This window comes from Pyrus communis, chromosome 7, assembly GCF_041283825.1.
Source record: "Pyrus communis isolate YQ-2024b chromosome 7, ASM4128382v1, whole genome shotgun sequence".
In the NCBI taxonomy this organism is placed as follows: domain Eukaryota; kingdom Viridiplantae; phylum Streptophyta; class Magnoliopsida; order Rosales; family Rosaceae; genus Pyrus; species Pyrus communis.
This window is the reverse complement of record NC_142571.1, coordinates 31,056,029-31,081,890: the sequence shown is the minus strand read 5'-3', so window position 1 is coordinate 31,081,890 and position 25,862 is coordinate 31,056,029. Positions and strand designations below refer to the sequence as shown.

Sequence of the window (25,862 nt, the reverse complement as noted above, 5' to 3'; positions counted from 1 at the left end):
GACCCTATCGACACGTGTCACTCGAAATCCTATCAAAAAAATTATTGAGATTACATCTCGAAAAATTATTAACGTAGTTTAATTTAAGTAACCATATTAATTCAATTAAAATAATAGATTATGTTTGGCATATGACCCTTTGGCCCCCTCGGTTGGAGATGGTTTTTTGTCACAGGGCTGTATTTGGCCTACCCTCGGTTGGAGATGGTAAGAAATATGGTTTGGCACTGTTCATTAAAATATTAATTTCTTGGATGCCTATAGGGCTAAAATGAGCCATCTGGCCCTTCTTCGGTTGGAAATGACCTAAGTGAGTTCCACGTTGCCCGAGGCTTGGGCTGGGACTAGGTTGGTCTCTCAAGGTGCCTAAGCTCAATTTGACTAGGCAAAGTTTGTTGGGCTAAAAGTTGTTAATTCAATTTTGAGTCAAGATGATCAATTTGCCTAGGCCATTAAATATGCTCTTAGGCTCTTCATTTGTGCTGATAAGTAAGAGATTTAAGCAAAAACTTGCATTAATGATAAAAACTTATAAATATTTATGTTGATTTGATTCTTAATTTCTTAGCTGTAGTTAGCGCATCATTTGGTTTAGCCAAGTTCCCCATCACATAAAGTAGGAATTATTTTAAAGAAAAAATGGAGCCTCCAAATTCTAATTAAACTTTTTTTTTATATATAGTTGTTCAAGTTTTCTGACGCTTGAATTGGAATCAACAAATAGTGTTTTGGGATCAACCTTCATGTTCCTGAGAATTATGGCAGTTTGAGATTGCTCTAGAAGTACTTTAAATATACATATGTTGGAATTATTATTTAAAAAGAAAAAAATTTAAAAGAAAAAGCACTTGAAAGTACTTCTTGAAAAAAAAAAGTATTCTTTATAAAGCGCTTTTATTTAGTAGAGCTTATGTCAGTAGTAAAGAAGTAGTTTGGTGTTTAGTAGGAACCAAAATAGTGCTTTTATATTATGTTAAGGAACTTCACTAGTTTTTAAGCATACGTAGGATCAACTAAGCTCAGCCTAAAAACATGGAAACAATGTTTTCAAATATCAGAGCTGTTAATAGAACCCAACCCTCACTAACTCCAACAAAATTAATATGTACCATAAGCTTAACTCATCCTCAACTATTTCTATAGACTCAGTTTTGAAACTATATGTAGGATCAGTTTGTATCCTCTACTATTAGAATCAGTTTAATCCGTTATTGACCATTTTCGCAGAATCAAATCAATCAGTCATTGACCATATTTGCAGAATAGTTCAACCTGCCCTCGACCATTTTTGTAGAATCAGTTCAAATCATCATCGACCATTTTTGCATAATCAGTTCAATCAGTCATCCACCATTTTTGTATAATAAGTTCAACCCATTCTCAATCATTTTTGTAGAATATGTTCAACATATCCTCGACCATTTTTGCAGAATCAGTTCAACCCATCATCGACCATTTTTCAAGAATCAGCTCAAGCCGTCTTCGACCATTTTTGCAGAATCAATTCAACCCGTCCTCGACTATTTTTGCAAAATCAGTTCAACCATGTCGACGTCTGTTACTTCAAGGTCAAAGACTCGACTGAGAAGTTTGTCATGCTTCAATTCAGTGTTTGCCCCTTTCCCTGTGACTCCTTTAAGGGCTTCTTGATTGCTCATCCATATGGGCATTTTGCTTCTCATTTCTAGTTTTTGTTTGTCCTCCGTTTGGCTGCCTAGAAAGTGAGGAAGAAAGTAAAATACAAAAATTTAGGAATTTGTACTTGCAACACGACCCCGAAGTTGAATTAATGAAAAAAAAAAAAAATAGAGAAATCAAAACGAATTTGAACTGGATCAAAAGGCAAATTGCCGATTGACAATATTTCAAGCTCTGCTTTGTTCGGCCTAATATTTCTTGAAGAAAGAAAGAGACAGAGGAGTAACAAATGAAGAGATGAAAGTGTGAAAATACTTTACCACTATAAAGGGTATTTTTGTAGCTTACACTCTAGAGAAAAAAAAAAAAAAAGACTAATAATGTCATGCTTTACATATATTACCTTTTGTCCTCTATGAAATGTTAAAAAAGTGTTGTCTTAAAATAAGATTAAGTAATAAAAGTATACTTTATGTGTAATTTCTCCTAAAAAGAACACCAATTTAAATTAGATATTTGAATTTAATTATATTAGTTATTTTTTAATTTAAATTAGTGTTTTTCTTATTAGTTGTAATCTATAATGTTTAAAAGTCTTCACATCACTTCTAAATTAAAGAAGATTGTTAAATATTGTAAAATTTAATGATAAAGGAGTGTAAAAATATTTGTTAAATGATAGTGCTATTCACATGCTCATTCTTACCTCTCACGTGTTCTCTTAAATTTCAACCGTCGGATCAAATGAATTGAAGAAAATCAAAGGACAAATTAATAGGATTGTGTAGAGAGGTAAAAATGGATGTTGAATAACTAGGGGTGCAACTCGGGCGGGTTGAACGGGTTGGGCGGGTTGGAAGGTCAACCGAATCCTAACCTAACTTTTACAATTCGGGGTCGGGTTCGAGTTGGGTTTCATTCGGGTTCATTTGGGCTTGAGTTTAATTGGGTTAGAGTTTACTTAGGTTGGGTTCGAGTTGCCCAATTTTTTCAAGTTTAATCTTGTAACAACTTAGTGTCCAAGAATTCCTAAAAAAAATTAAGCCAAGTAGCATCAAAGCTAACTAACTTAAATTTCATAAATCAATTTACTATACACCTTTAGGATTTAGAGACTACGAATATGTGTGACTAATCAAAGTCTCTTATTCTCTAAAAACTTAAGTAATTATAAACGGTAATTTATTAAAAAAAAATATTAGAAAGGGCGTTGGTTTTTGGACTTGGCTCACTTGGGTATAGTATAAGTTACAATTTGGTTAGATTGGGTTTGGTTAGTCGGGTTGAGTTTGGTTGGGATTGGACGGGAAAATGGTCAGTCCAACTCAACCCAATCAATGAACGGGTTGAAATTGGGTTGGGTTAGGACGGGTTATAACTAAAAAAAAAAACTCGCTTGTTCAGATTTAAAGTCGAATTAGACATGGTCGGGTTCGGATTGGCCCAACCTAAATTGCACCCCTATGAATAACACTATCTTTTGTCAAAATCTTTGCCACTTGATCCACCGCCTCCTATATATATGGGGTGTATTTTTTTGTCACCACCAAGTGTTAGTTATGTTCATTAACTTATTTATGATTGGATGATTTTAATTTTTTTGATTTGTGTCTATCCATGTCATCTATATATATGTCTGCATATGCGTGTATTATTGTATTTACAAAAACATTATTATATGTATGAATGAGATTGTGTGTGGTTAGAGTAGATGGTTATGTGGTTCTGTCTGAGAGTTGATTTGAATGTCATATGCTGGGAAAGTTAGGGCTTTAATTGAATCGTGCGGCAGCATCGCAAAGGACATTGCAATACCGAGTGTTTGTTTGGGGTTTCGATTAGATTAGACTAGGGGTTGGGACTTGGACGGACGATTGCCTCGGCGAACGAAGGTTGGAAGGAAGGGAGGAAGGGAGGAAGGGGGAGTTATGAAATCAGAGGCGCGTAATTGCTAACCGACTTGCTTCTCTTCTCTTGTCTTTTGATTTGATTACTTGATTTTGTTTTGTATGATCGGATTATTCGCTGAATTGATAATTGGATTGATTGGCAATGGGCGATGGCTTTGTATTGGGAATTTAGGATTTCATTGTTTGGGTTTATGGGTCCTGATAAAAACTCCTCTTTAATTATTTAATTTGCGTTTGGTTTGCATCTTCACTGCTGCATTAGTCTCTCTCTAAATTGATTTACTTTTCATGCAGTGATTGGAGTCCGTACTGTATTATTGGGAACCGTAGATTGGGCTTAATGTAATTCTGGTTATATCGCATCAGTCTGGAATCTGAAATTTGGAGTCTGGAGTCTGGAGAGGTAGTGATCGCATGCAAAGGCCGGCCTGTTGAAGTGTTGATCATGATATTCAGAGGACTATGGTGAGATGACTCTCGGTAATTTGCCTTCTTTCTTCTTTGTTTATTTTCAGTTTTCTTTTCCTTTGTTTATTTTCAGTTTTTTCTTTTCCTATATCATGCAGTAGCCCTTATTTCAAAGAAAATAGGCTATTAAACTTCGGGTTTTTTGTTGACCATCCGGCGATCATTCAGGTAGAAATAATTTCACTCTAGCCATTTCTCGCTGATTTGGAGTGCTTTGTAATGGATGATTAAATTCAGATTTTAGGAACATTGGAGGAATTTACTGAGGAATTCCAAAATGATACAACTTAAAATGATGGAATTGGCCGTTGTAGAATTTGTCAAGTCTTGTTTGGCTAACCTAAAGTGTAATGGAATTTAAAGACGGAATTTTATGTTTGTTCTTTTATAGGCACCAATCTGTAAATGTGGGGTGGTGTTTGGTAGATGTGTTCAGCGTGGCACTGATGGTGGTGATGACCAGGTAGTGGAGGTGGTGGTGTACATAGTTGTTGTTTTTTCTTAAATTACTCACTCTTTTGGAATTTCAGAAATTACAGCTATTTAGGTGGAAATTATGAACTTCAAATTGTATATCTCTTTGTTTATTATAAATTCAAACAAGGGAATTGTTGTATGTCAATTTGAAAGTTCTCTCCTTGTTCCAAATTCCAAGTTTAGTAATTTTCATTCATGGGAATATAACAGGCCAGTTGAAGAGATTCTCACATGCATCTTCCTGCATATGTTTTTTTTCCTTACTCCCTTAAGCTGAGAGTGACATTGGGTGTGGGATTTTATTTGATGTTTATGTTTCCCATGCTCTCATACGTTCAATGCTGCGAAGTCAGGATTTTCCTATATCTTTTTAATCCTCCATTGTTAATTTATGTATTGCTGCCACTACTAACTTGGTTCTTTGTATTTATTAGGTGTCATCTCAATCTGTAAAAGCGTTTGGTAAGCATTCCATAGGTGGGAAAGTTCATATTAGTGGCGAGTGTGGTGCTTGTAAAGTGTGCTCTGCTCCCTGTTCATCTTGTCTGCATCTTAATAGATCATTTATGGGGTCAAGGGCTGATGAATTTTCTGATGAAACCTGTCGTGTTAATGTGGCTAGTCAATATTCTATCAATGTGGGAGATGCTTCATCTTCTTTTAAGAGAAAAGCATGTGACAGTTTACAACATACCACCAGTGAGACTAGTAACCTGCTTAGTGTTAATTCAAGTCACGATTCTTTGTCTGAAAATGCTGAAAGCAAAGCAACCATGAGGTCTTCTGATACATCTGTTGAAGTCCATGATGATAACATTTCATGTATAAGTAGAGCCAATGATGCAAATCAAGCAGTCAGTAACCATAACAGGAATGTAGAATGGAAGAATTTGTCTTGTAGTTTAGCTTCTGGAAAGGCACATAAGTCAGTCATGTCGGACACAGTAAAAGCTGGAGATTCTGGTGATAGCACAGAAAAGGTGCAACCTCTTGCTTTTACTCACGAATTGGTACATCTCTTTCCTTTAATGCAATTTTTAACTGATTTAGGAAAGGATACATCTTCCCATATGCAGGGAAAACTGCCAGAATTTTTTGGACATGTGGATTCATCATTTAAGAATAAGTCGGATATTATTGTTGGCCAGAAATTTGTTTCTTATAAAAGTTTAGGGGTCCCTACAAAATTATGTCCAAAGACAGAAGTAGAGAGTAATGGACAAGACCCAAAAGATGATGCTTCAAAGAGTTTGGATCACGGTAAGAAAGATGTTAAGTCTAGTGAGTTGGTTGGAGTAGCTGACATGCAGCCCTTGCAATCTGCATCTGGGGATGACAGTGATGAATCGGACATTGTTGAGCATGATGTGAGTTCCATCCCCCATAAAATTTGAATGTATGATTTGTTTGCTATTTGTTCTTAGTGTTTCTTCCCCCTCAATTTTTTTCTGGCTTCACGTGTCTCCCTATATGGTTTCATATAAAATGATATTTTCTTGCTAGTAGTTAGCTCCGAAGGTCTGTAAATATAAGCTTCTTGATTTATGTTGTCATTGTCACTTAATTTTATAATTAAGCCTAATGTTGATTAGCAGATTTCAGAGATAATATAGAGATAACAAGTATTTGCAGCTTTTTTCAGTGTCATTAAGAAAACATCCCCTGATATTCGTTAAGAGATTGTTAAATGTTTTCTATTTTTGCGCTAGTACTTCACATTTTAATTTGAAGGATGTTACCCCAGTGGATCAGTGCTCGTTAGGAGGGGTATGCGTGATGTATTCTACTATATTGTGGCCTAATTATCTTATGCTTTATGTTAGAGATAGTAGACATTAGATAGTTGCATCATGTTAAGGGTAAGGAGGGGTTGTCTATCCATTTTTGTTATTGGCTCCTTGTGGAGGCTTTGTGAACGTTTTTGTTTTATCTTTTGTTATTTTTATTTGTAAGTGACATGCTTTATAGCTTCTCCTTTCCTGTATTGGCTTCTTCATTTTTGAGCTGAAAAACTAAAAACTGTTGCCTTTTCTTTTGGGGTCATAAACAGGTAAAAGTATGTGATATTTGTGGGGATGCAGGCCGCGAAGATATGCTTGCCATGTGTAGTAGGTGCAGCGATGGTGCAGAACACATGTAATAGTCTTTCATCTTATTTTTGATGTCAGGATTTTTCTTGTGATATTTTATTTTGTTCTCATGCTTTTAATAAAAAATTTCTTCAACATTATTATTGCTGAAAACAGCTATTGTATGCGAAAAATGCTTCGGAGAGTTCCTAAAGGTCCATGGCTGTGTGAGGAATGCAAGTTTGCCGAGGAAACCGATAACCAGAAGCAAGGTAAAGCAGATTGAATTATATTAGTTAACACATGTGCTGTTATTTAGTTGTGAAACGCACTAATTTTTTTCTTTTCTGTATTTGAATTCTAAAGGTTCAGATATGGAGGTGAAAAGAATGGAGAAAGTGATTACGAGTACACAAATCTCTAACAAGAGACTTGCAGAAAGCGTAGAAATGGCTCCTTCTGTGAAAAGGCAGGCTCTTGAAATGCGTGTGGGATCACCAAAAGCATCTAGCCCTAAGAGAATGGGTGCTTTATCACGCGAATCTTCATTCAAAAGCTTAGATAAGGACAGGTTGAGGTCAGCTTATCCGATTTCTCAGTCTACTAATGATATATCAGAAACTGCACGTTCTCCTTCAAACGGTTTACGGGCCAAGGGTGAGTAGTTGTTGATGCAGGTCACATGTTTCATGCTCCATCTCTACCCCTCCTTTTATTGTATAGCAACTCTTTTGCTTTCTGATGTCTCGTGGGGTTCTTGTTTCTCATTTTTAACATTTTTGAGAGTTCTATATTAAGAAAGAACAACAGTTCATCGTATTTCTGTCTGCAGGTACATTTTCAAAGTCAAATTCGTTCAACACCTTAATCTCTAAACCAAAAGTCAAACTTGTAGATGAAGTTGTTCCTCAAAAGCAAAAGGGGTCTAAAGAACATGCTTCCCTTGATATGAAGGAGAGGGTGGTGTCCAGAATGATGGGCAGATCTATGTCTTTCAAATCTGCTAGCTCAGGGCGTTCAAATGTGTCTGAAACAAAAGTTAAAATGCTCTCATCAAAATTTAGCCATGTTCCAGATCTTAAAGGATTGAAACAAGCAAAAGAGTGGAGCACAGTTGAAAGAAAAAATTTGTCCAAACTAGACCGCCCCAAGGCTAATTTGATAACAGCTAGTCCTATTTTCTCAACTCCTAAGAGTGACCTTGCATCTCGTGGTGAGACTAGTTTGCTTTCATCTGTGAGCAATCGAGAGCCAAAGGTTGCACTGCCTGATGGAAAATTAAGTACTTCATCAAAATCTAATCTTACTCGTAAAGGTGTTGACACTCAAGTTGCTTCAGGTAAGTCTATTCCTTCTTGATGGTGAAATTGGGCAATTTCTGTACTTGTGTTCTTCAAGCTCGTGGTTGTGTCATACATTTATGTTTCTTTGTATAGTTTGATGTTTGTGTATCTTGGACAAGGTGGTGTTATTAATCTAAAGTATCACCATGTGTTTTCCATTGCAGGTGGAGGTTCATCTATGAATGGAATGTCTAGTTCTGCTTCTGAACAAAGGTCAAACCAGGTTAGCTCTAAGGATGAATCCTTATCCAGCTATTCTGGGACCGTTGAGACATCACGCTTTAATTTAGATGGAACATTAGAAGATGTGTTACCACAATCAGGGGAAATGCAAGATCAGGATGATAAGGCCAGGGAGAGCTCTGTTCGCTGTAGGCCTGCTGTTGTAGCTAGTCCAAAATTTAAAGAGAGAGGTAATAACACGGAATTTGGCGGAGCTGGAATTTCACAGACTTCTGGTACTGATGCTTGTGCTCCTAGAAGTTCTAGGGAGGAGATGCAGAGAGGTAATAGGTTGAAAGATGCTATTCATGCAGCTTTGCTTCGAAAGCCTGAAATATACAGAAAGAACAGAGTGCTCGATCAATCTGACGAGTTGTCCACGTCGAACATGGACTTAAGTTATGAAGTAGCTACTCAAGAGCAGTCACCTGATGGTCATGCAATCCTTGGGACTTCTCCTTCTGACTCTTACAATAATACAACTGTCAATAATTTAAAGCAGCTTACAGGGCAGCCCATTGATTCTGGGTTCCCTTCCAAAGTGGCAGACTCTTTTTCTGTTGTTCATTCTCAGGGCAAGCCTACAGTGAAAGATTTTCATAATCATGCTTTAGGGGCAATGTCTGTTCTTGTGAAGACAACAGCCATTCCAGAATATGAATACATCTGGCAGTATGGTTCTCTTGGTTTCTATTAGTTGTCAAATCTTGTCTGCTTCATACTCTACATTTTCTTTCCTTTTCTTTCTGGTGTTATTTTTTCTGTTTTCCTTTTTGTATGTTTGTTGAAAATGTCTTATAAGATAGGTTTATCTTATTTTCATGCAGGGGGAGTTTTGAAGTGCAGAGAGGTGGAAATTTTCTGGATTTATGTGGTGGAGTTCAAGCTCACTTGTCAACTTGTGCATCGCCAAAGGTCCTTGAAGTGGTAAACAAATTTCCGCACAAAATTCCTCTGAATGAAGTTCCTCGCCTGAGTGTATGGCCATCACAGTTTCATCAAAGTGGTGCTAAAGAAGATAATATTGCACTTTATTTCTTTGCCAAAGATCTTGATAGGTAGTGATAAATATACTCTTTTCGTTTAATATTTTCAAATTCTTTATTTCACCAAATCATTTTTTTCTTGCCTATTATGCAATTGTTTCAATTTTCGATGCAGTTACGAAAGACACTACAAGAGCCTGTTGGATGCTATGGTCAAGAATGATCTCGCCCTCAAAGGGAATTTTGATGGTGTTGAACTTCTGATATTCCCATCCAATCAGCTTCCTGAGAAATCACAACGTAAGGAATTCTGAAGTTTCATTATATTGGGTTAGGTGTTCTACCCAGTGACAATATGTTTGATGCGGTTCTGCTGTGTTCAAGTTGTGGCTTAAACTGCTTAATGCATAAATAAGTTCTGATGCTGATATTGCGAACCTGTAATTGTGGAGCATATATAGAAATAGGGATAATGTTCATGTTGTGTAATCTGTATGATGGTGTCTTCTTTTAAATAATTGGCTGCTTCTTTTGTCTTGCTGATGTTTTTGCCTTTTTGGTCCTGTCCTCGAGTGCTTTCAGCTTGACCTCATTTTTGGTTATTGGTGCAGTAGTTGCTCTTTATTGCCAACTGTTTGTGGTAATAGCATTGTTCTTGCTGACCTAGAGGCTAGAGTCAGTACTGTCTGCTGAAATCTGTTCTCTGTCATTGGCAGGTTGGAATATGCTATTTTTCCTTTGGGGTGTGTTCAGGACAATGAGGGTGCATTGTTTAGATTTTACCGAGACATGTGTTCCCAGCTCGAGAAACTCATTCAATAAAGCTCCTACTGATGCCATGACTTTGTCTGAGAGTGAGAACGTATGTATACCTAAGCATATGGATGAATCTTCTCCTTCTGACAGATCTTGTGATGTTCCCTGTGCTTCCAAGGCGCGTCTGCATATGGGCCCCACAGTTAGTAAGGATCGTGAGAACAAAGATACTTATCCTGAAGAGGTGCGTTCAGGTTCAAAAGTGAACTTGGTGGTACAGGATTGTAGACTTGATTCCAACACAACAAACAATACTGGCTTGTCTGAAGGAGTTGAATGCATCACTTCTTGCCTGGTAACTTTATTTTTTCTTCTTTTCCAGAATGTATATGGCTTGATAAGGTGCATAATGGTGTATGTCATCTGTGTGTGTGTGTGTGTCATGCTGAGAGTTTAATTTCTTTCAGCATTTTGCTTTGCAGTTTTCTTGTATCTTTCTAACGTCTGAACTAGACTTCATTGATGCTATCAATCAGGTCATTGCAGGCCTTGTTCTCATTCTTTTCAGTCTTAAAAATGTGAAGCTGAACAATTTTGACCAGTGTTGCTATACTGTTTTAGATGTTTTTAGATTATGATGTTATGCATATATTTTCACCAGTGGTCAAAAGACTTAATGACATTATTTCTTAGTCAAAAGATCCTTATTTGCTTAGCACCTGCACTTTGGTGTAGAAGTACAGATGGCATTACTGATGTCACAGAACATGACTCCACAATGATCATCCATTGGACTAAGAATGTTTATTGATACCCGTGCTATGTGTTGACACGCTGAGTGATATGTCATGTGATGTACTCTACTCCACTAATTAACCGTATTATAGAGGGACAATTTGTAAGGAAGGTTTGGGATTTTAAGCTTGGCCCTCATCTCATGGTTCAACTTACTTACCTAGTCAAAATTTATTTCTTAAAAGTTGGTACTGTGATGTTGATATATTTTGGGTCAGTTTTGTTTTGACATTGAGATTTGCGTATATTTACTAAGGGGTTATTGTCTCGCATTCTGCAGCAGGAAAGTTGTATTCGAGAGAGCAGAGTTGGCACAGAAATTAAATCTTTTATTTCAACAACTGGGTCAAATAGCTCTAACAAAGGTGAGAATAGGCAAGTGCATTGGGTCACTTCTGTTGAAAGGGAAGACACTGATTCTGTGGAGATTCGTCCTGTTTCCCATCAAGAGGTAGCCATTGCTGGGAGTGTGGGTCAGGAGAGATTTCCAGATAGAAAGAAAAGGGTTGGTATCGCCAGAGGGGTTGAGGAGGTGATTCTGGACAGAGTGAACATGGATAAAGCTGATTTTAAACAAGAGAGGGAATTGGGGAGAGATCATGGATATAAGGAACCAGAAGCAGCCAGAGTCAACTCTTGTCAGCCTAGTGATAGAAAACACCCAGACATACCTATTTCAGATAGAACAACTTCTGCAGCAAGTCAAGAAATGCCATGGAATGAGGTGAATATTACACAGATGGATGCCAAGATTGGTAGTAAGAAGCCAAAAATTGGTTCAAGTGGATTTGATAGCTGTAGCACTTCTAGAGGTACAAGCACTGTGGTTGAGGAGAAGAGATGCTTTGAAGCCTGTGAGGAGAAAGTTATTCCAGAGGACTTGGGAAATACTGAAAGGTACTTCTTTCCTTTGGATTCACGGCATGTTCATCATTTTGGGCCAGTTGACCACTCGGTACCGTGGAAAGATTTCTCTTCAGGGTATGAGGATAAGTCTCGCGAAGGGTTCCCAAGTCTCGAGCTAGCTCTAGGGGGAGAAACAAAACCACAAAATAAGGGAATGCTGCCCTTCTTTGTTGGGTCAGCAGACAAGAAAGACAACAACCAAGATGAGCCTTTAGAAGCAGCGGTAGTGGATGAGAAAGATGATGATGTGTCTGCGTCGCTTTCCCTTTCCCTTTCATTCCCATTCCCAGACAAGGAACAACCTGGGAAACCTGTTTCAAAACCGGAGCACCTTCTGCCTGAAAGACACCATGTGAATACATCACTGCTTCTCTTTGGGCGCTTGCCAGACAAATGAAGTGAAGATGAATTGCTGCGTTATGTAAATTATGTTGCGTTTGAAATGCATGTGGCAGTCGTGGCTGATGATCTTGCCTGGATGCGTCGTTGGTCTTTCTCAAATATAGGATTTACCGATACTTTTTCTACTGTTTCTGTGCTGTTTTTAGATGTTTGGTATTTGAGTGCGGTAGTATTACTATTACTATTACGGCTGTTTGTATATAAAGAGAAATAAGCCACCATAATTTTAAGAAGTCATTAGGAATTTGCAAGCCAATGTGTTGCCGATGTGACAACAAAGTGGCCAGATCCCAGATGTTGCTGCTCTGTCTGCCCTTGCATTTGCGTCATTTTTCTTCTTCGTCTTTTGTACTTTGATGCGCTGCGTACTGCGATGTATTTGTCGATCCGATCCTATCCAGTCCAATCCAATGGAAGACAAATTTAAGCAGTTAATAATTTTACTTTGGAACGTTGAACAAATTTAAACTCCTTTTTACTACACAAACTAAATTTATTTCCTGGAGCAGTTTTTTCTCCGCTTTCTTTGGTCCGGTAAGGTATCGGGGAATTATTTTGATAAATTGTCGTGGATAGGGGTGATAATGTGTAGTCTAAATGGATCAAAGCCTATTTCCTTCAAGACAAGTTTTTTCAGAGCCTCACTGTGCCGTCTACTAGCTCTTGGAGTCGGAGGAAAATTTTAAAGCTTCAGGAACTTATTAAGCCTCGTTTTAGTGGGAGATGGGTCGTCTACCTTTCTGTGGTATGATAACTGGCACTCTTATGGCCCTCTCTTAGACATTTAGGGCAATGAGGTGGTGTTGGCCTCTGGTCTTTGTCTAAACTACCGACCCGACTTACTACCAACTCGATTTTCCTTTTCATTCAGTCAGATTACAACGACATTGTGGTGTTGGTCGTTTACTACCAACCAGACTTTCCATTTCATTCAATTAGATTATTACGACATTGTGCCTTCTTAGATTTTGGATTCTTCCTTTTGAGCTCCTAGCAATGGTTGTATTTTCTCTTCAACTTCTATGTGGAATTGCATCCGGCATGTGCTCCTAAACTTTCTTGGGATCCTGGCGTGGCATAGTGCGTTTATTCCACATGTGAGTTTTGTGTTGTGGTTAGCCATGAAGAATAAGCTGACCATGTGTTGTATGACTCTACGTTGGAATCTTTATCTCACTCACCTTTTCTTTTCTTTTTTTTTTCTTTTCTTATATTAAAAAAAAAAAAAAATTTCAAACACTCTCACCTTTTCTTCGACTGCCGTTATAGTGAAGGTCTCTGACGGCATGTGTTGATGAGGTGTGTTGTATGACTCTACGTTGTCCTAAACTTTCTTGGTCAGTTTGCTCCTCCTGCCAATCTTAATTGTGTTGTATGACTCTACGTTGGAATCTTTATCTCACTCACCTTTTCTTTTCTTTTTCTTTTTTTCTTTTCTTATATTAAAAAACAAAAAAAAATTCAAACACTCTCACCTTTTCTTCGACTGCCGTTATAGTGAAGGTCTCTGACGGCATGTGTTGATGAGGTGTGGAATGTGGACTATGGCGTTCCCTGGTTCACCCATCTTGGCCTTCTTTTGTGGAGTATGTGGTGGCCTAATGGTGGGGGAAATTTCTTCTTAGGGTGGTTAGAAAACTCTCTATAGCAGTCACTATAATGTATATGGTGTGAACGGAATAACCGCATCTTTAATAATTGTAAAAAAATTCCTACTTCAGTCATTCAGTTAATCCCAATATGATTTGGTGTTGATTGTATATTTTAAAAGCTAAACCTTCCACCTTAACATGGGGATCTTCCATAATTGGAATGTTGCTGCTCCTTAGGCTCTAAGACGTTTGTTACCTTCCCGTGCGTGGCTTAGGCTTTGGTTTTCAGATTTTTCCTTTTGTTCGCTGGTGCTTTGAGTTTTCCTCTCAGTCCGTTGTTTTATTTTGTTGTTCTCTTTGAGATTTGCCCTTGTTAATATATTCTTTATTTAACAAGAAAAAGAAAAGTTATTGTCTTGTTACTATTTTCTAGTATTTCCTTCTAGAAAAAGGAATTAAAATTTGTTCCCAACGTCTAGGACTATACACACGACATGTGCATTATCAAAAAGTGAGCAATAAACGCTGCATTAGTAGCTAAACGTCTAGGACTATACACACGACAGGTGCATTATCAAAAAGTGAGCAATAAACGTTGCATTAGTAGCTAACTAATATTACAGTCTATTAATATTCTTTTTAATTTATAAATGAGAGACTAAGGTAAACTCACTTCTATCATTTCAATTACCAAAAAGAAAAAGAAAATCCAGTTAAGCCGAATCGGGGTTCGAGGAGATAATCCAAGGTCGTGGCCGGTAGACCGAAAGGGGGCGGAGGAACCAAAGCAACAAAGTTTAGGGATTAGCTTTGCCGTGTAACTTTAAACTTTACTTACTTCCGGTATTGCCCTCCTTGTTGAAGAAAATTATATTTACACATATCAAATTACTTCTTCCATACTTTTTTAATTTTTTAAATATTTTCAAGAGTTAATGGTGTGTAGAAAATATTAAATAAATTAAAAGAGTGTAGAAGAAGTAATTTGAAATGTGTGAATATAATCCCTCTATGTTTCGAAGCACCGGGGGCAATTAGGGAAATTAAATGATTCGGGTGTGTATTATCCAAATTATAAGGCAGTCTATAATATATAACAAACATTTCTTCCAGGTTTAGTGAAATAGTTTAGATCGGCCTTTCCTTCTCCTCCTCCTCCTCCTCCTCAGCTTCTCTCTCTGTAATTTCTGAGTGTGTCTCTAAATTCTAATGGCGATCTGCTTTGCTCCTCTATCCACCTCATTCTCAGGTATGTGACTGAATCGGAAATCTCGAATAGCAGATTCTTATTCTTAATTCATTCATACAACAAACAAACAACAATATCGTGTGTGTATTGTTTAGTCTGATGTTATAGTGATGTTTATTTTAATGGGTGCAGGCGGCGGATGCCAGCTGAAGGCGCGTGAGGTTTTGTGGTCCTCCGCCAACGGCAACGGCAGCGTCAAGGCCAAGGCCCAAACCCAAAGGAAACATATTCACCTGCGAACCGGTCGCAATTTCACTGTTCGTGCCGAGTACAGGTAATATTCCGTTTCCATACCAAATTCATCCAATTCATCATAACCACTTTCCAACTTCTCAATTGCTCTCTGTTTTATTCGATTCCATTGTACATGCACTGCAGTGACGATAGTAGAGGTGGCGGCGGCGGTGCTGATTTCGTCGCTGGTTTTGTGTTAGGAGGTGCTGTCTTTGGGACTTTGGCTTACGTTTTTGCTCCACAGGTGCTTCCATATCTAACTCTTCTGAGCTTCAACATTCATCATGTTCTACTTGTGTTCATCATATTTATTTATTTACCTAAATATACGCTTTCTCACCCATGGATGTCTATCTATTTTACTCCTGCTTAATGAAGTCGAATCTGTATGCTTACCAAAAGAAAACTGACTAATATTCTCCTAATTACCATGCTTCCTTGGAATAAATCATTGCTAAGATTACACCTTTTTTTTTTGGTGAATATTATTTTTGTAGTACTCTAAACAAAGAAGAAAGAAATACTGTTTCGTAGAGTAAATCCATTATTTGACTGTTTTAGGATGTTACTTTTATATCCTTGCCGTGTAGTTTTATGTGATTTACTATACTGTTGATGCAAGCAAAGAGATCACTGCAATGATGCTCTAGTGCAGAAATTTGGTGCTCCAACTTTGTCTGATGACATGCCCAGTCTTACTATTATTATTATTATTATTGGTAATTTAAGTTTAGATTTTAGATTCCCATGCTTCCATTGATTTCAGGATGCAAACTGCTCTATATGAATGAAAAGATTGGCAATGTGTGCTCCTTAGCCGCAAATTACTATTATCTGTCTAAATGTAGTGCTCTTTATGTGGTCTTGATTCCTGTTGACTACATACCTTCTCACAAAGGCCCTTAATCTTGTGCTTAGATTAGCGATCTCTTAGTACCAAGGGGTTTGAAATGCACTGCAAAACATTAGATAGAGAGATTTGTAAATGACTACTAGAAAGGAGTCCTTTGAAAATTATTTGTTGAGTGGCTTTGTAATTCTCATATTTTTGCATTTTCAGTCGATCTATCAAATGTTTTGTAATGCATTTCTTACTACTGTAGACTAATCCCTTGATCGTTACAAAACCCTCATCCAGCCATGCCTTAAAGTTATAGGATGACTATTCCGAATATGTTTTTTCATCTGGGTTTTGATTCTGGATTTCACTTTTATCTTGTGCAGATTAGAAGATCTCTCCTTAATGAAGATGAATATGGATTCCGGAAGGCAAGAAGACCTATATATTACGATGAAGGTTTGGAGGTAACTGGACATCCAGCCTTTCCCACTTGTTGGATATGCAATCTATTCTTGTTTTTTTTTTTTTTCCCTATTTTTTTTCTCTATAAGAAAAAAAAAAAAAAAAAAAAAAAATCTCATGGTTACTTTTCATTTTCCTGGAAAGCAGAAGACTAGGCAGACCTTGAATGCAAAAATAAGCCAGCTCAATTCAGCCATTGATAATGTGTCTTCTCGTTTGAGAGGTGGGAACAATGCACCCACGGTGCCAATAAAAAATGATCCTGAAGTGGAAGCTACCATGTGAGATTCGTTTCAGTCTCTTGAGCTACCAATGGTGCTAATTAATGGGGTTTAAATCTTTTGAGATCAATATATGTTTAAAACTGGATGTGTAACTATGTGGTCTTGCCACCATAAATCTTTTGGTGGATGTTGTTTATTTCAGTACTTTGGTTATAGTAGTCAGACTTTGCAAAAGCTGTCATTTCAAACATAATTTTGATTACAAGTTTGGAGGATTAATAAAATGGATTTTCAGCCTTTTGAGATTTGTTGGTAATGGATAAAGTCCTGGTTCAGATGTCTTCTGAGTGAGCTGAACCTAGTGACAATTTAGTATATTGTGTTTCACATGAACATGATTGATCTTTTGGAGTGCAGAAGATGTAGCTGATAGGCTATTTGGCTTCAATTAAAATAGTCCTGTGCTGTGCATGCATGTATTTTTTTACTGTAAGGCTTTGGTCAAGATTAGAAAATAGTCATGTGCTCGATCGCCTTACTAGTGTTGGGAGTTGTACTCCCCAGCGTCGTATAACATCTGACTAGTTTTCTTTCAGCTGGCCATATGTGGTCTTCTTTATGTATTCTTTATTTGCAAAGTAGGATTAGGATTTATCCTTCTCTGTTATTTTTTGCTAGATTAGAGTGCTGCATTATTTTAGGAACCTTAGGGCTGTGACTTGATTCTAAGCTAGGTTGAGTTGGGGCTTACTTATCGAAGTTTCTGGTGCTGGTTGCGCTTTATCTATTTCTGGTGCTGGTTGTGCTTATCTATGTTGTATGACACTCTTTATTCGGATATTGTGATGCGAGTGAACATTAGGTGATGCATATTTCACTACTTATTCAGATGCTAGAGATCCCAAAACAAATCAATGTTCATTTTTTCCTTGTCCATAATAATTTAGGAGCTAGTAGTTCATCTTGTTCATCCATTTGTCGATTATAACAGGAAGGTCGGTCTTCGATTTGTGCCATCCAAACATGGAGCCTTTCAAGGTTCGTCCGCCGCACAATAGAGAAGGGGAATTAATTTGAAAGCTTGTTGTAGTCGAGGTTTTGTACTTGTATGAAAAAAAAGTGAAGTATTTACCAATTTTGTGGCTTCAAGGGCTTCATTGATGAAGGGGGCAAAGCAGTGCACTCAGAGCAATAGTCAACACACGTTCCAGCTGTTGAGTTTGATCAACTCAGAATCCGATTTACGATCACAATCGTCATCCGGTTTTATAAAGTCAGTCATTCCGAATGCTTCTCCGTTTCCTCTTTTCCTCTCATTTTTGTCGATGCTAATGATCCTAGGCTCCTAGCTGCACCTTGAGCTCTAGCCCCCTCAACGGCTGTCGGCCGGCCGTTTAATTAATTAGTTGTTTACAGTTTTTACTGGATGAATACAATAGTACTGGTACAGGTACTCACCCCTAATCCAACAGCAACAAGACCAACGAAGGCGACGGTTGGATCCCTTTTCAAGCTTAGCTTCCTTCCAAGGAGCCCCATCCAGTAGAAAATCCACACGAGAGGAAGCTAGCGAGGGGGAGACTAGGACTCCTCGTACTAATACCAGAAATCGATAGCAGAAGAAACAGAAACAATACAATCACATGAATCAAAAGACATATACTCCAATGCTTGCCGGCCAATGCGCATTCATTCAATTGAGAGAATATTGTTGACGCCTTTCAAGCAACAATGCCATGCCTTAACCTTAAGTGCACCAGTGACTCAGGGACGGAGCCAGAAATTTCTTCTAGTAGGGGCAACCGAAAACAACTGAATGACAAAATAAGAGCACTATTGCTCATATAATATTTGAGATGGAGTATATGTAGAATGAATGTATGTTGGATATTAGATACATATATGTTCTTCAAAGATAACCCGTGTATATTATATAATTGTAGTCTGCAACTAAACAAACGAATTACTGAGGCATCTTCCCCAGCAAGCCTTAGAAAAACAAAGGAAAATTTTATTTAAATCAATATTCATTTTTTACACTTAACTTAAATTTTAAATATTACTTTTCTTTTTTATTATATTACATAATTACCATCCAGTAATTTCCGGTCCATGCAGTGACTACTACCTCTAAAAAAAGGAAAGGAAAATGCAAGCATTACAATTCAATTCAAATTCAATGCGTCTCATTCATTGCAAGTCAATGGATCCGATGAATCTGATGGTTCGTCGGAGGCGGCGGACACAAACAGTTGAATGTGGTCGAGAAAGGTGAGATGCTGCGGCCTTTCATTGCGCTTCACGTACCCACGCGCCTCTTTCTCCGAATACGCGCTCAAACCCCTCCTCCCGTTCTTCATCCACAGCTCCCTTGCGTAGCTGCTGTGCGCAAAATACGCCTCCGCTTCCTCCGCCTCCCCCTCCTCCAGGACCACCAGCTTTATGGGCAGCCTCTCGTAGTGACCGCGACTCGTGCCCTCCAACTCATCCATGCGAGCCAGCCCGCCACTCGACACGCCGTACAACTCCCCCGTTACCCGTTCACCCGATCCTGGCAGGTTGAGGAGAAATGGCACCTGGTAGGGCCCGCACACTAGCGGAAAGTTTTCTTGGGTTCGGTAGCTGCCCAAGAATACGGCGTCTCCGCTTCTCATCAGCTCCTCCATTAAGGCGTGGTTCCCAAACCCCCGCTTTAGGGTGCCGTACGTGAAAACCACGCTCCTCCTCGGCGGCGTTGTTATACCTGTACCTGTGGTTCCCTCATCGGCGGCAGCAACCATCTTCTTCCGCTTTTCCTCTTCTCCTTCTTTCAAAATTAAATCAAATCAAACTAAACTTGCAAGAGAAATAAGAGAGAATGCCAAGACGACAGTGATATGTATATAAATAAATAAATTTATATAAAACTTTAAGAGCTAATCGATAGCAGAGGGAGGTGGGCGTGTGGAACTTGGAATTCGAAAGCGAAAGGCCAATCGGCCAATCGTAGAAGTTAAAATTTAGAAATGAGGAATGACTTTGTTTTGGTATTTATAATATTAGGTAGACTAAATTTATAGATTAAATTTACAAATTAAATGCTCTGTTTTCAATAAAAAAATAAACATGTTAATCAATAGTAATAATTTACAAAATTTGATTTGCAAGTTTAAGCTCTCTTACCTTAACTTTATATTTACTAGCATTTGCCTACACACTTTGTGTGTATGAATACATTTTTTTAGAAATGAAAAGGAGAAAGGGAGAGAGAGAGAGAAAATGTGGTAGGAGTTGGAGGTTTTTGTTTTTGGTTTTTTTTATTTATATTTTTTTAAAATATTGGAGGTATTTTAACATCATTTGTGAAATTTGGACCTGTGAAATTACATTATTGCCCTTTTTTTCCTTTTTTTTTTTGTGATAGAAGACTAAGTAATATTTTCATCATCTTTTGATTGACAAAAATGATTTCATTAATTAATAGAAATAAGATAAGGATTGTCTTCCCTCCCACTTCCGGTGCCCTCCTGTTTTGTGTGGTCATGTTTAAGCCACGTCAACATTTTATATTAATTTTTTTTATAGAGATAATAAGACAAAAATGAATAGTAATATAAAATGTTGACGTGGCTTAACCGTAACCATACAAACAGGAGAGCACGGGAGGGCACCGAAAGTTGGAGGGCACCGAAAGTTGGAGGGCAGACAATCCTTGTCCATAGAAATAACCACATTTACCTTTATCCCATTATTTGTTTTCTTTATTGGGATTATCCTATTTATTTATTTATTGTTGGTCTTGGACTCAACAAATTAGGGTTGGACTCAACAAATTAGGGATTTGGATCTCATCTAGATCCAAATTGTGGAAATCCTAAGCATTCTTACATTTTAGCTATTCATCGTGTATTGTGCAGTTAGAAATCTTTTGAATTTTTTTATTTAAAATTAAACAAAAATAGTAGCTGACGAAAACTGACCGCACGATACACAATGAACGGTTATGACAAAGTGGATTCGGAGAGGATCCTCTTCCGCAAATTAGGATCAAATGACTCAAGTGAACTGTGAAACCATTGACATTGAGAATTTGAGAGGGGATAACGCCGACACCAATGCTATAGAACGGATCCTACTCTAGAATACAAGATAGCGATTGTTCCTAGTAGAGGTGGGCACATTTCGGTTAGGCTGGTTATTCAGCTGGAACTCGGCAGCGAACCGACGGAATAGAAAAAAGTCAGTTAAATAGGCCAGCGAAGTCCACGAGTGGTGAAGTACCAAAAGACATTGGAGACGACATATACTAAGAGAGAAAATTTTTAAGGGTAAATTACACTTTCATACCTCAAGTTTGGGGTCTATTTCAATTCCTTACAACATCTTTAAAACATTTCACTTTCATACCTTAAGTACTATTTTATTTCAAAATAATACCTCTGTTACATTTTCCATCTATTGATCCGTTAAATGCTAACGTGTATATGCCACGTGGCAAATAAAATATTTTTTTTAATTTTTTTAAAAAAACCTGAATTTTATCAAAAAAAGAAAAAAAATTGAAAAAAAAGGGTAAATTACACTTTCATACCTCAGGTTTAAGGTCTATTTCAATTCCTTACAACATCTTTAAAACATTTCACTTTCATACCTTAAGTACTATTTTATTTCAAAATAATACCTCTGTTACATTTTCCATCCATTGATCTGTTAAATGCTGATGTGTATATGCCACGTGGCAAATAAAATATTTTTTTAATTTAAAAAAAAAAACCTGAATTTTATCAAAAAAAGAAAAAAAATTGAAAAAAAAAAGGTAAATTACACTTTCATACCTCAGATTTGAGGTCTATTTCAATTCCTTACAACATCTTTAAAACATTTCACTTTCATACTTTAAGTACTATTTTATTTCAAAATAATACCTTCGTTACATTTTCCATCCATTAATCTGTTAAATGTTGACGTGACTGCCACATACATGCCACGTGGCAAATAAAATATATTTTTAATTTTTTTTAAAAAACCTGAATTTTCTCAAAAAAAAAAAAAAAAAGAAACCAATGCCATCCCCCATCCTCCCCCCCCCCCCTAAAAGCAACCCTAATCCAGAACCCAAAAACCTGCAAGAAGAGGAAGAAGAAGAAGAAGAAGAGGGAGGAATATAAAATAAAATAAAAAGCCCCAGTTCCTCCCACCCGAGCCACCCCTTTCTCCCATCCCCCATCACCCCTCCCAAAAATCCCCCATCACCCACAAAAATTCCACCCGAGATTAGGTGGATCTACCACAAAACCAGTCCAAAAATCATCTCAAACTCAAAGTATTTTCAAAACTCACCCATACTGAAAATCACGAGATCCTGACCCGAGGGGGGCGGGGAACGAATTGGGTTTGGGATTTTTTTTTCCTTCTTCTTCCTCTTGCTGCTGCTGCAAGTTTTTTTTTTTTTTTTTTTTCTCTTCTTCTTCTTGCTGTAGCAGCAGGTTTTTTGGGTTTTGGGTTAGGGATAGGGATGTGGGTTGCTTTGGGGGGGGGGGGGGGGGGGGTGGGGGAGGGATAGTGGGTTTCAATTTTTTTTGAGAAAATTCAGGTTTGAAAAAAAAAAAAAAATTTATTTGCCACGTGGCAGACATTTGGCAGCCACGTTAGCATTTAACAGATCAATGGATGGAAAATATAACGGAGATATTATTTTGAAATAAAATAGTACTTAAGGTATGAAAGTGAAATGTTTTGAAGATGTTGTAAGGAATTGAAATAGACCCCAAACCTGAGGTATGAAAGTGTAATTTACCCTTTTTTTTTCTTTTTTTGAGAAAATTCAGGTTTTTAAAAAAAAATTAAAAAATATTTTATTTGCCACGTGACATATATGTGGCAGCCACGTCAGCATTTAACAGATCAATAGATGAAAAATGTAACGGAGGTATTATTTTGAAATAAAATAGTACTTAAGGCATGAAAGTGAAATGTTTTAAAGATGTTGTACGGAATTGAAATAGATCCCAAACCTGAGGTATGAAAGTGTAATTTACCCAATTTTTAAACGGGTGATACATTCTTGGAGGCAATGCATGGTACTATATATAAGTCACCAGGAGCAAGATGGAAGATTAGTTAGGTGGTGGCCACAAAAACTCATACAATTACAAAGGTAAGCTTAGGTTAAGTGATTAGGGTTTCTGTCAAAAGTGCCTGGAGTTGTAAATTAAAAGTTTTGCTTCCAATAGAGCTTTGCATTGCACCATAATGTTATACAATAAAATGTACAAATATGAACAACGAATACATCTCACAAAAGAATTTTGCGAAATCAACAAAGGGTCCTAATTAAATTAGAAGCTGGATAAACGATCTGATCCAATGTCTGATCTAATGCGGGAACTATCAACATGGCATGCAAATGATTCTGCCAACTCTACTGCATCTTGAACCCTAAGTCGTGTGCCCTGCTGCCCCACCACTGTGGCTGCAACCCTTGCCGCTAGTGTACCTATTCCTTTCAAATCTGACACTCCTCGTAGAATACCATACAAAATTCCAGACGCATATGCATCTCCAGCACCACAAGTGTCCACTGGTACACATGGAGAAGGAGGAATATATACAGCTTCTCCTTTTACACCAATGTAAGACCCTCTTGGTCCATCCGTAACTGATGCCAGGGGAACAAAATGACTCAGATACCTTGTAGCTGAAACGGGGCTCTCCTTTGAGGAAAAATGGCAGAATGCTCTTGCTTCGTCACTGTTTGCAAAAACAATGTCGGCATAGTTTCCAACAATTTCCCTGTATAAAGTTAAAATCACGTAAATCATTGTTCACTCCACGAATGTATACCAGAACACTCCCAAGTCCCAAATATCATAACCACCATCCATGCATCCTACATGTCACAAATGGTGTAGTATTGACAAAACCAAACGTCCAATATTACAACCCTCTTTATCAATTATACTGCTAAGGAATTCATACACCAGTCTCAGATGAGGACATGAATTCTTTCCAATACCTTACACACAGGGACCCACAAGAACAATGATGGTAACTTATCATCAAGTTTCTAATGCCTCCATTATTTTAAAACTTTATTCCCTATATGCAATATAACAGAAATCATACCATTGCATTCAGTTTGTGTTAAAGCATGAGAGCCACCACAATACATGGCTTATTGAATAAAGTTTGAATGTCATATATAAAATGTACAAGTATCATGCCGTAAACAAATTAACAATACCAGAAATCATCATAGTGTCTCTCAATGCAGGAGACATCTGATGCTGTAACTGCAACCAGGGCACCGCTCTTGCGTGCTACTTCACATGCTTTTGTAATTGTTTTGATTGTATCAGGAAGTTCGAATAAATAACCCTCGACTACAAATATTTTTGTATTGCAAACTGTGCTAGCCAAGCATGGATCATAATTAACAGTTGAAGATGTACCCTGGGACCATTAAAACAGGCATATTAGGGCCTAATTTGATTTACCTCATAAAAGGGATACATGAATAAATCATATATACTGATGAAAGAATTAACAGCAAGAAAAGAATGTAAGTGTCAGTAATATCGTAAAGCTTTTAGTCATCAAAACATATTTGACCTGATATGCAAGCATTGTACGCTGGGCATCTGAAGTTGTGAGAACTATCACCGTCCCTGTTGTCCCATCCTTGATAGGTTCAGAAAGAAAATGCAAATTTGCACGACGTAACTTGGTCCTATACATACGTTGTGAAAGATTCTAAATTTTGTCAGATCACTCAACAAAATATTAAAGAACCTATAGAACAGTAACCAAATAGTTGAAATTTAAATACAAGCTGAGTGCCAACGACTGATATGGCAACCTTCAGTTATGTGATAGTTGCTGTATTACAGGAGATTTCAAAAGAAGAAGATAGGATTGATCCCTATATTGTAGTGATAATCAAAAAGCAAAAACCCTACTGAATTATGGTTGTAAGAGCCTGACCTGTAAAAATCACCCAATGGATCACTCCCGACACTCCCTGCCATAGCTACATTCAAGGTAGAGCCTGCAATGGAGCCACTACCAAGCCTTGCCAAGGCCACTAAAGTGTTGGAAAGAGACCCACCAGCAGCAGCCTTATAGCTACAACCATCCATAGCTCTCAAAACTCTACCTCTCTCTTCATGATTCACAAGCTTCCTTGTTCCCTTTTCCAATCCCAATTTCTCCAGGAACTCGTCATCAACAGTCCCAGAAAAGTCGACCTAGGAAAACATCATAACAAATGCAAGAATTAGTTTATATCATTCCATACCAAATTAACATCTTTGCACACTTAGGTCAGCTCAGTACGAAGTACCACTCTAATTCCATTAGAAACTTGAACAGCATAAGCTACAAGATTCAAAATACAATTTTGATGTCCACCCCTTAATTTGCTTGGCTACAACAGGGCCTGGGGTGCAGGTAAACGCAGCTCTTAACCACATGAGATGAAAGCGATTTGCAAATAAAGGCAAAGAGTATTGAAATAATAGTAATCAGTTTTTTGTGAGCCCTAATTCAAATGACGTATGTGCCTTGTGTGATTTGAAAACAGAAGACTGAAATTACAATCCTTGTTGTTTCTGTTTGGTTAAATGAATGCTGTCATAAATCAAATATCAAACAAAGGGCGGCTGGTTGTTTCCTGATTTCGATTGTTTTCCTAAAACTGAAGCAAAGCAGCAGCATTGTAATTTGTAATTTGTAATTCGTAATTCGTAACCGGAACACAGAATTAAGCAAGCAAGGAAGCATTGAAAGAGAAGAGTAAAATTACCATGGCTTGTCCCAGGCCCAAAACCTCCCATCTATCAGGCGACCCAAAATCCCCGTCGGCGTATTCTTCTTCCTCCTCATCAGTATCAGCAGAAGGACTTTCATCTTCATCATCGTCATCAGCGCTCTCAAAGTGATCAGGTGAGTGAGCTCTAAAGCTACAGCAGCAGCAGGAGGAGGAGGAGGCACTGAGAAATCCACGTGGCCCTCTGGTCATGGTTGCGGTTGCGGGGGTGTGATGGAGAAAAGCAAAGGCGGCAGAGGAGCTGGAGGAGGAGGAAGTAACTCTATTTTTTGAAGAAGGACGCGATGGATAAGGCGCGGGGGGAGTGGAAGGGGGGTATAAAAAGACAGAAATGCGAGGGGAATGTGGAGAAGAGAGTGGTGGAGAGCAGCCCAGGGTCAGGGCCGCACTCGTGGCGCCGATTATGTGCGGAGGAGAAACAACAACCGATACAGACATCCTCGCTCTCTCGCTCGCTCGCTCCTCTCTCTCTCTCTCTCTCT

General features: G+C 37.9%; 4 protein-coding genes across 9 annotated transcripts; 2 read left to right on the top strand and 2 right to left on the bottom strand.

Annotated features, from left to right (window-relative positions):
• Window positions 1-3,186: 3,186 nt before the first annotated feature.
• LOC137733615 (ASI1-immunoprecipitated protein 2) lies at window positions 3,187-12,278 on the top strand. Of its 6 annotated transcripts, none has more exons than XM_068472748.2 (15): window positions 3,297-3,578; window positions 3,843-4,013; window positions 4,115-4,184; window positions 4,408-4,479; window positions 4,928-5,473; window positions 5,570-5,860; window positions 6,544-6,629; window positions 6,740-6,834; window positions 6,929-7,219; window positions 7,395-7,901; window positions 8,070-8,799; window positions 8,955-9,185; window positions 9,289-9,413; window positions 9,830-10,224; window positions 10,945-12,278. In XM_068472748.2, the coding sequence occupies exons 2-15, from the start codon at window positions 3,994-3,996 to the stop codon at window positions 11,965-11,967; spliced, it is 4,482 nt and encodes a 1,493-aa protein (XP_068328849.2). In that variant the 5' UTR covers window positions 3,297-3,578; window positions 3,843-3,993; the 3' UTR covers window positions 11,968-12,278. The 6 variants fall into 6 exon arrangements, with proteins under 6 accessions (XP_068328850.2, XP_068328852.2, XP_068328851.2 ...); XM_088697167.1 differs by having other exon boundaries at window positions 3,298-3,578; window positions 3,843-4,028; XM_068472749.2 differs by lacking the exon at window positions 4,115-4,184 and having other exon boundaries at window positions 3,187-3,578.
• A 1,967-nt stretch (window positions 12,279-14,245) lies between these two features.
• LOC137734832 (uncharacterized) lies at window positions 14,246-16,871 on the top strand. The gene is made up of 5 exons (XM_068474128.2): window positions 14,246-14,813; window positions 14,946-15,087; window positions 15,192-15,291; window positions 16,272-16,352; window positions 16,498-16,871. Exons 1-5 carry the CDS (start codon window positions 14,774-14,776, stop codon window positions 16,633-16,635), a joined length of 501 nt encoding a protein of 166 aa, XP_068330229.1. The 5' UTR covers window positions 14,246-14,773; the 3' UTR covers window positions 16,636-16,871.
• Window positions 16,872-18,619: 1,748 nt separating this feature from the next.
• On the bottom strand, window positions 18,620-19,495 carry LOC137733186 (putative gamma-glutamylcyclotransferase At3g02910). Its single transcript, XM_068472344.2, has one exon. The coding sequence runs from the start codon at window positions 19,352-19,354 to the stop codon at window positions 18,761-18,763; it is 594 nt and encodes a 197-aa protein (XP_068328445.2). The 5' UTR covers window positions 19,355-19,495; the 3' UTR covers window positions 18,620-18,760.
• Window positions 19,496-22,757: 3,262 nt separating this feature from the next.
• On the bottom strand, window positions 22,758-25,859 carry NARA5 (pfkB-like carbohydrate kinase family protein). Its single transcript, XM_068474234.2, has 5 exons — window positions 25,357-25,859; window positions 24,537-24,799; window positions 24,165-24,282; window positions 23,797-24,005; window positions 22,758-23,345 (listed from the first exon to the last, which is right to left on the bottom strand). Exons 1-5 carry the CDS (start codon window positions 25,816-25,818, stop codon window positions 22,892-22,894), a joined length of 1,506 nt encoding a protein of 501 aa, XP_068330335.2. The 5' UTR covers window positions 25,819-25,859; the 3' UTR covers window positions 22,758-22,891.
• Between the last annotated feature and the right edge of the window lie 3 nt (window positions 25,860-25,862).

Excerpts from the sequence above, each read along its gene's own strand:
- LOC137733615 (XM_068472748.2), top strand. The coding sequence starts at position 3,994 with ATGATATTCAGAGGACTATG. Across the intron at positions 5,861-6,543 it reads CGGACATTGTTGAGCATGAT|GTAAAAGTATGTGATATTTG; the intron begins GTGAGTTCCATC and ends GGTCATAAACAG. Across the intron at positions 9,414-9,829 it reads GCTTCCTGAGAAATCACAAC|GTTGGAATATGCTATTTTTC; the intron begins GTAAGGAATTCT and ends TGTCATTGGCAG.
- LOC137734832 (XM_068474128.2), top strand. The coding sequence starts at position 14,774 with ATGGCGATCTGCTTTGCTCCTCTATCCACCTCATTCTCAG. Across the intron at positions 14,814-14,945 it reads TCTATCCACCTCATTCTCAG|GCGGCGGATGCCAGCTGAAG; the intron begins GTATGTGACTGA and ends TAATGGGTGCAG. Across the intron at positions 16,353-16,497 it reads ATTACGATGAAGGTTTGGAG|AAGACTAGGCAGACCTTGAA; the intron begins GTAACTGGACAT and ends CCTGGAAAGCAG.
- LOC137733186 (XM_068472344.2), bottom strand. The coding sequence starts at position 19,354 with ATGGTTGCTGCCGCCGATGAGGGAACCACAGGTACAGGTATAACAACG.
- NARA5 (XM_068474234.2), bottom strand. The coding sequence starts at position 25,818 with ATGTCTGTATCGGTTGTTGTTTCTCCTCCGCACATAATCGGCGCCACG. Across the intron at positions 24,800-25,356 it reads TGGGCCTGGGACAAGCCATG|GTCGACTTTTCTGGGACTGT; the intron begins GTAATTTTACTC and ends ATGTTTTCCTAG. Across the intron at positions 24,283-24,536 it reads CCATTGGGTGATTTTTACAG|GACCAAGTTACGTCGTGCAA; the intron begins GTCAGGCTCTTA and ends ACGTATGTATAG.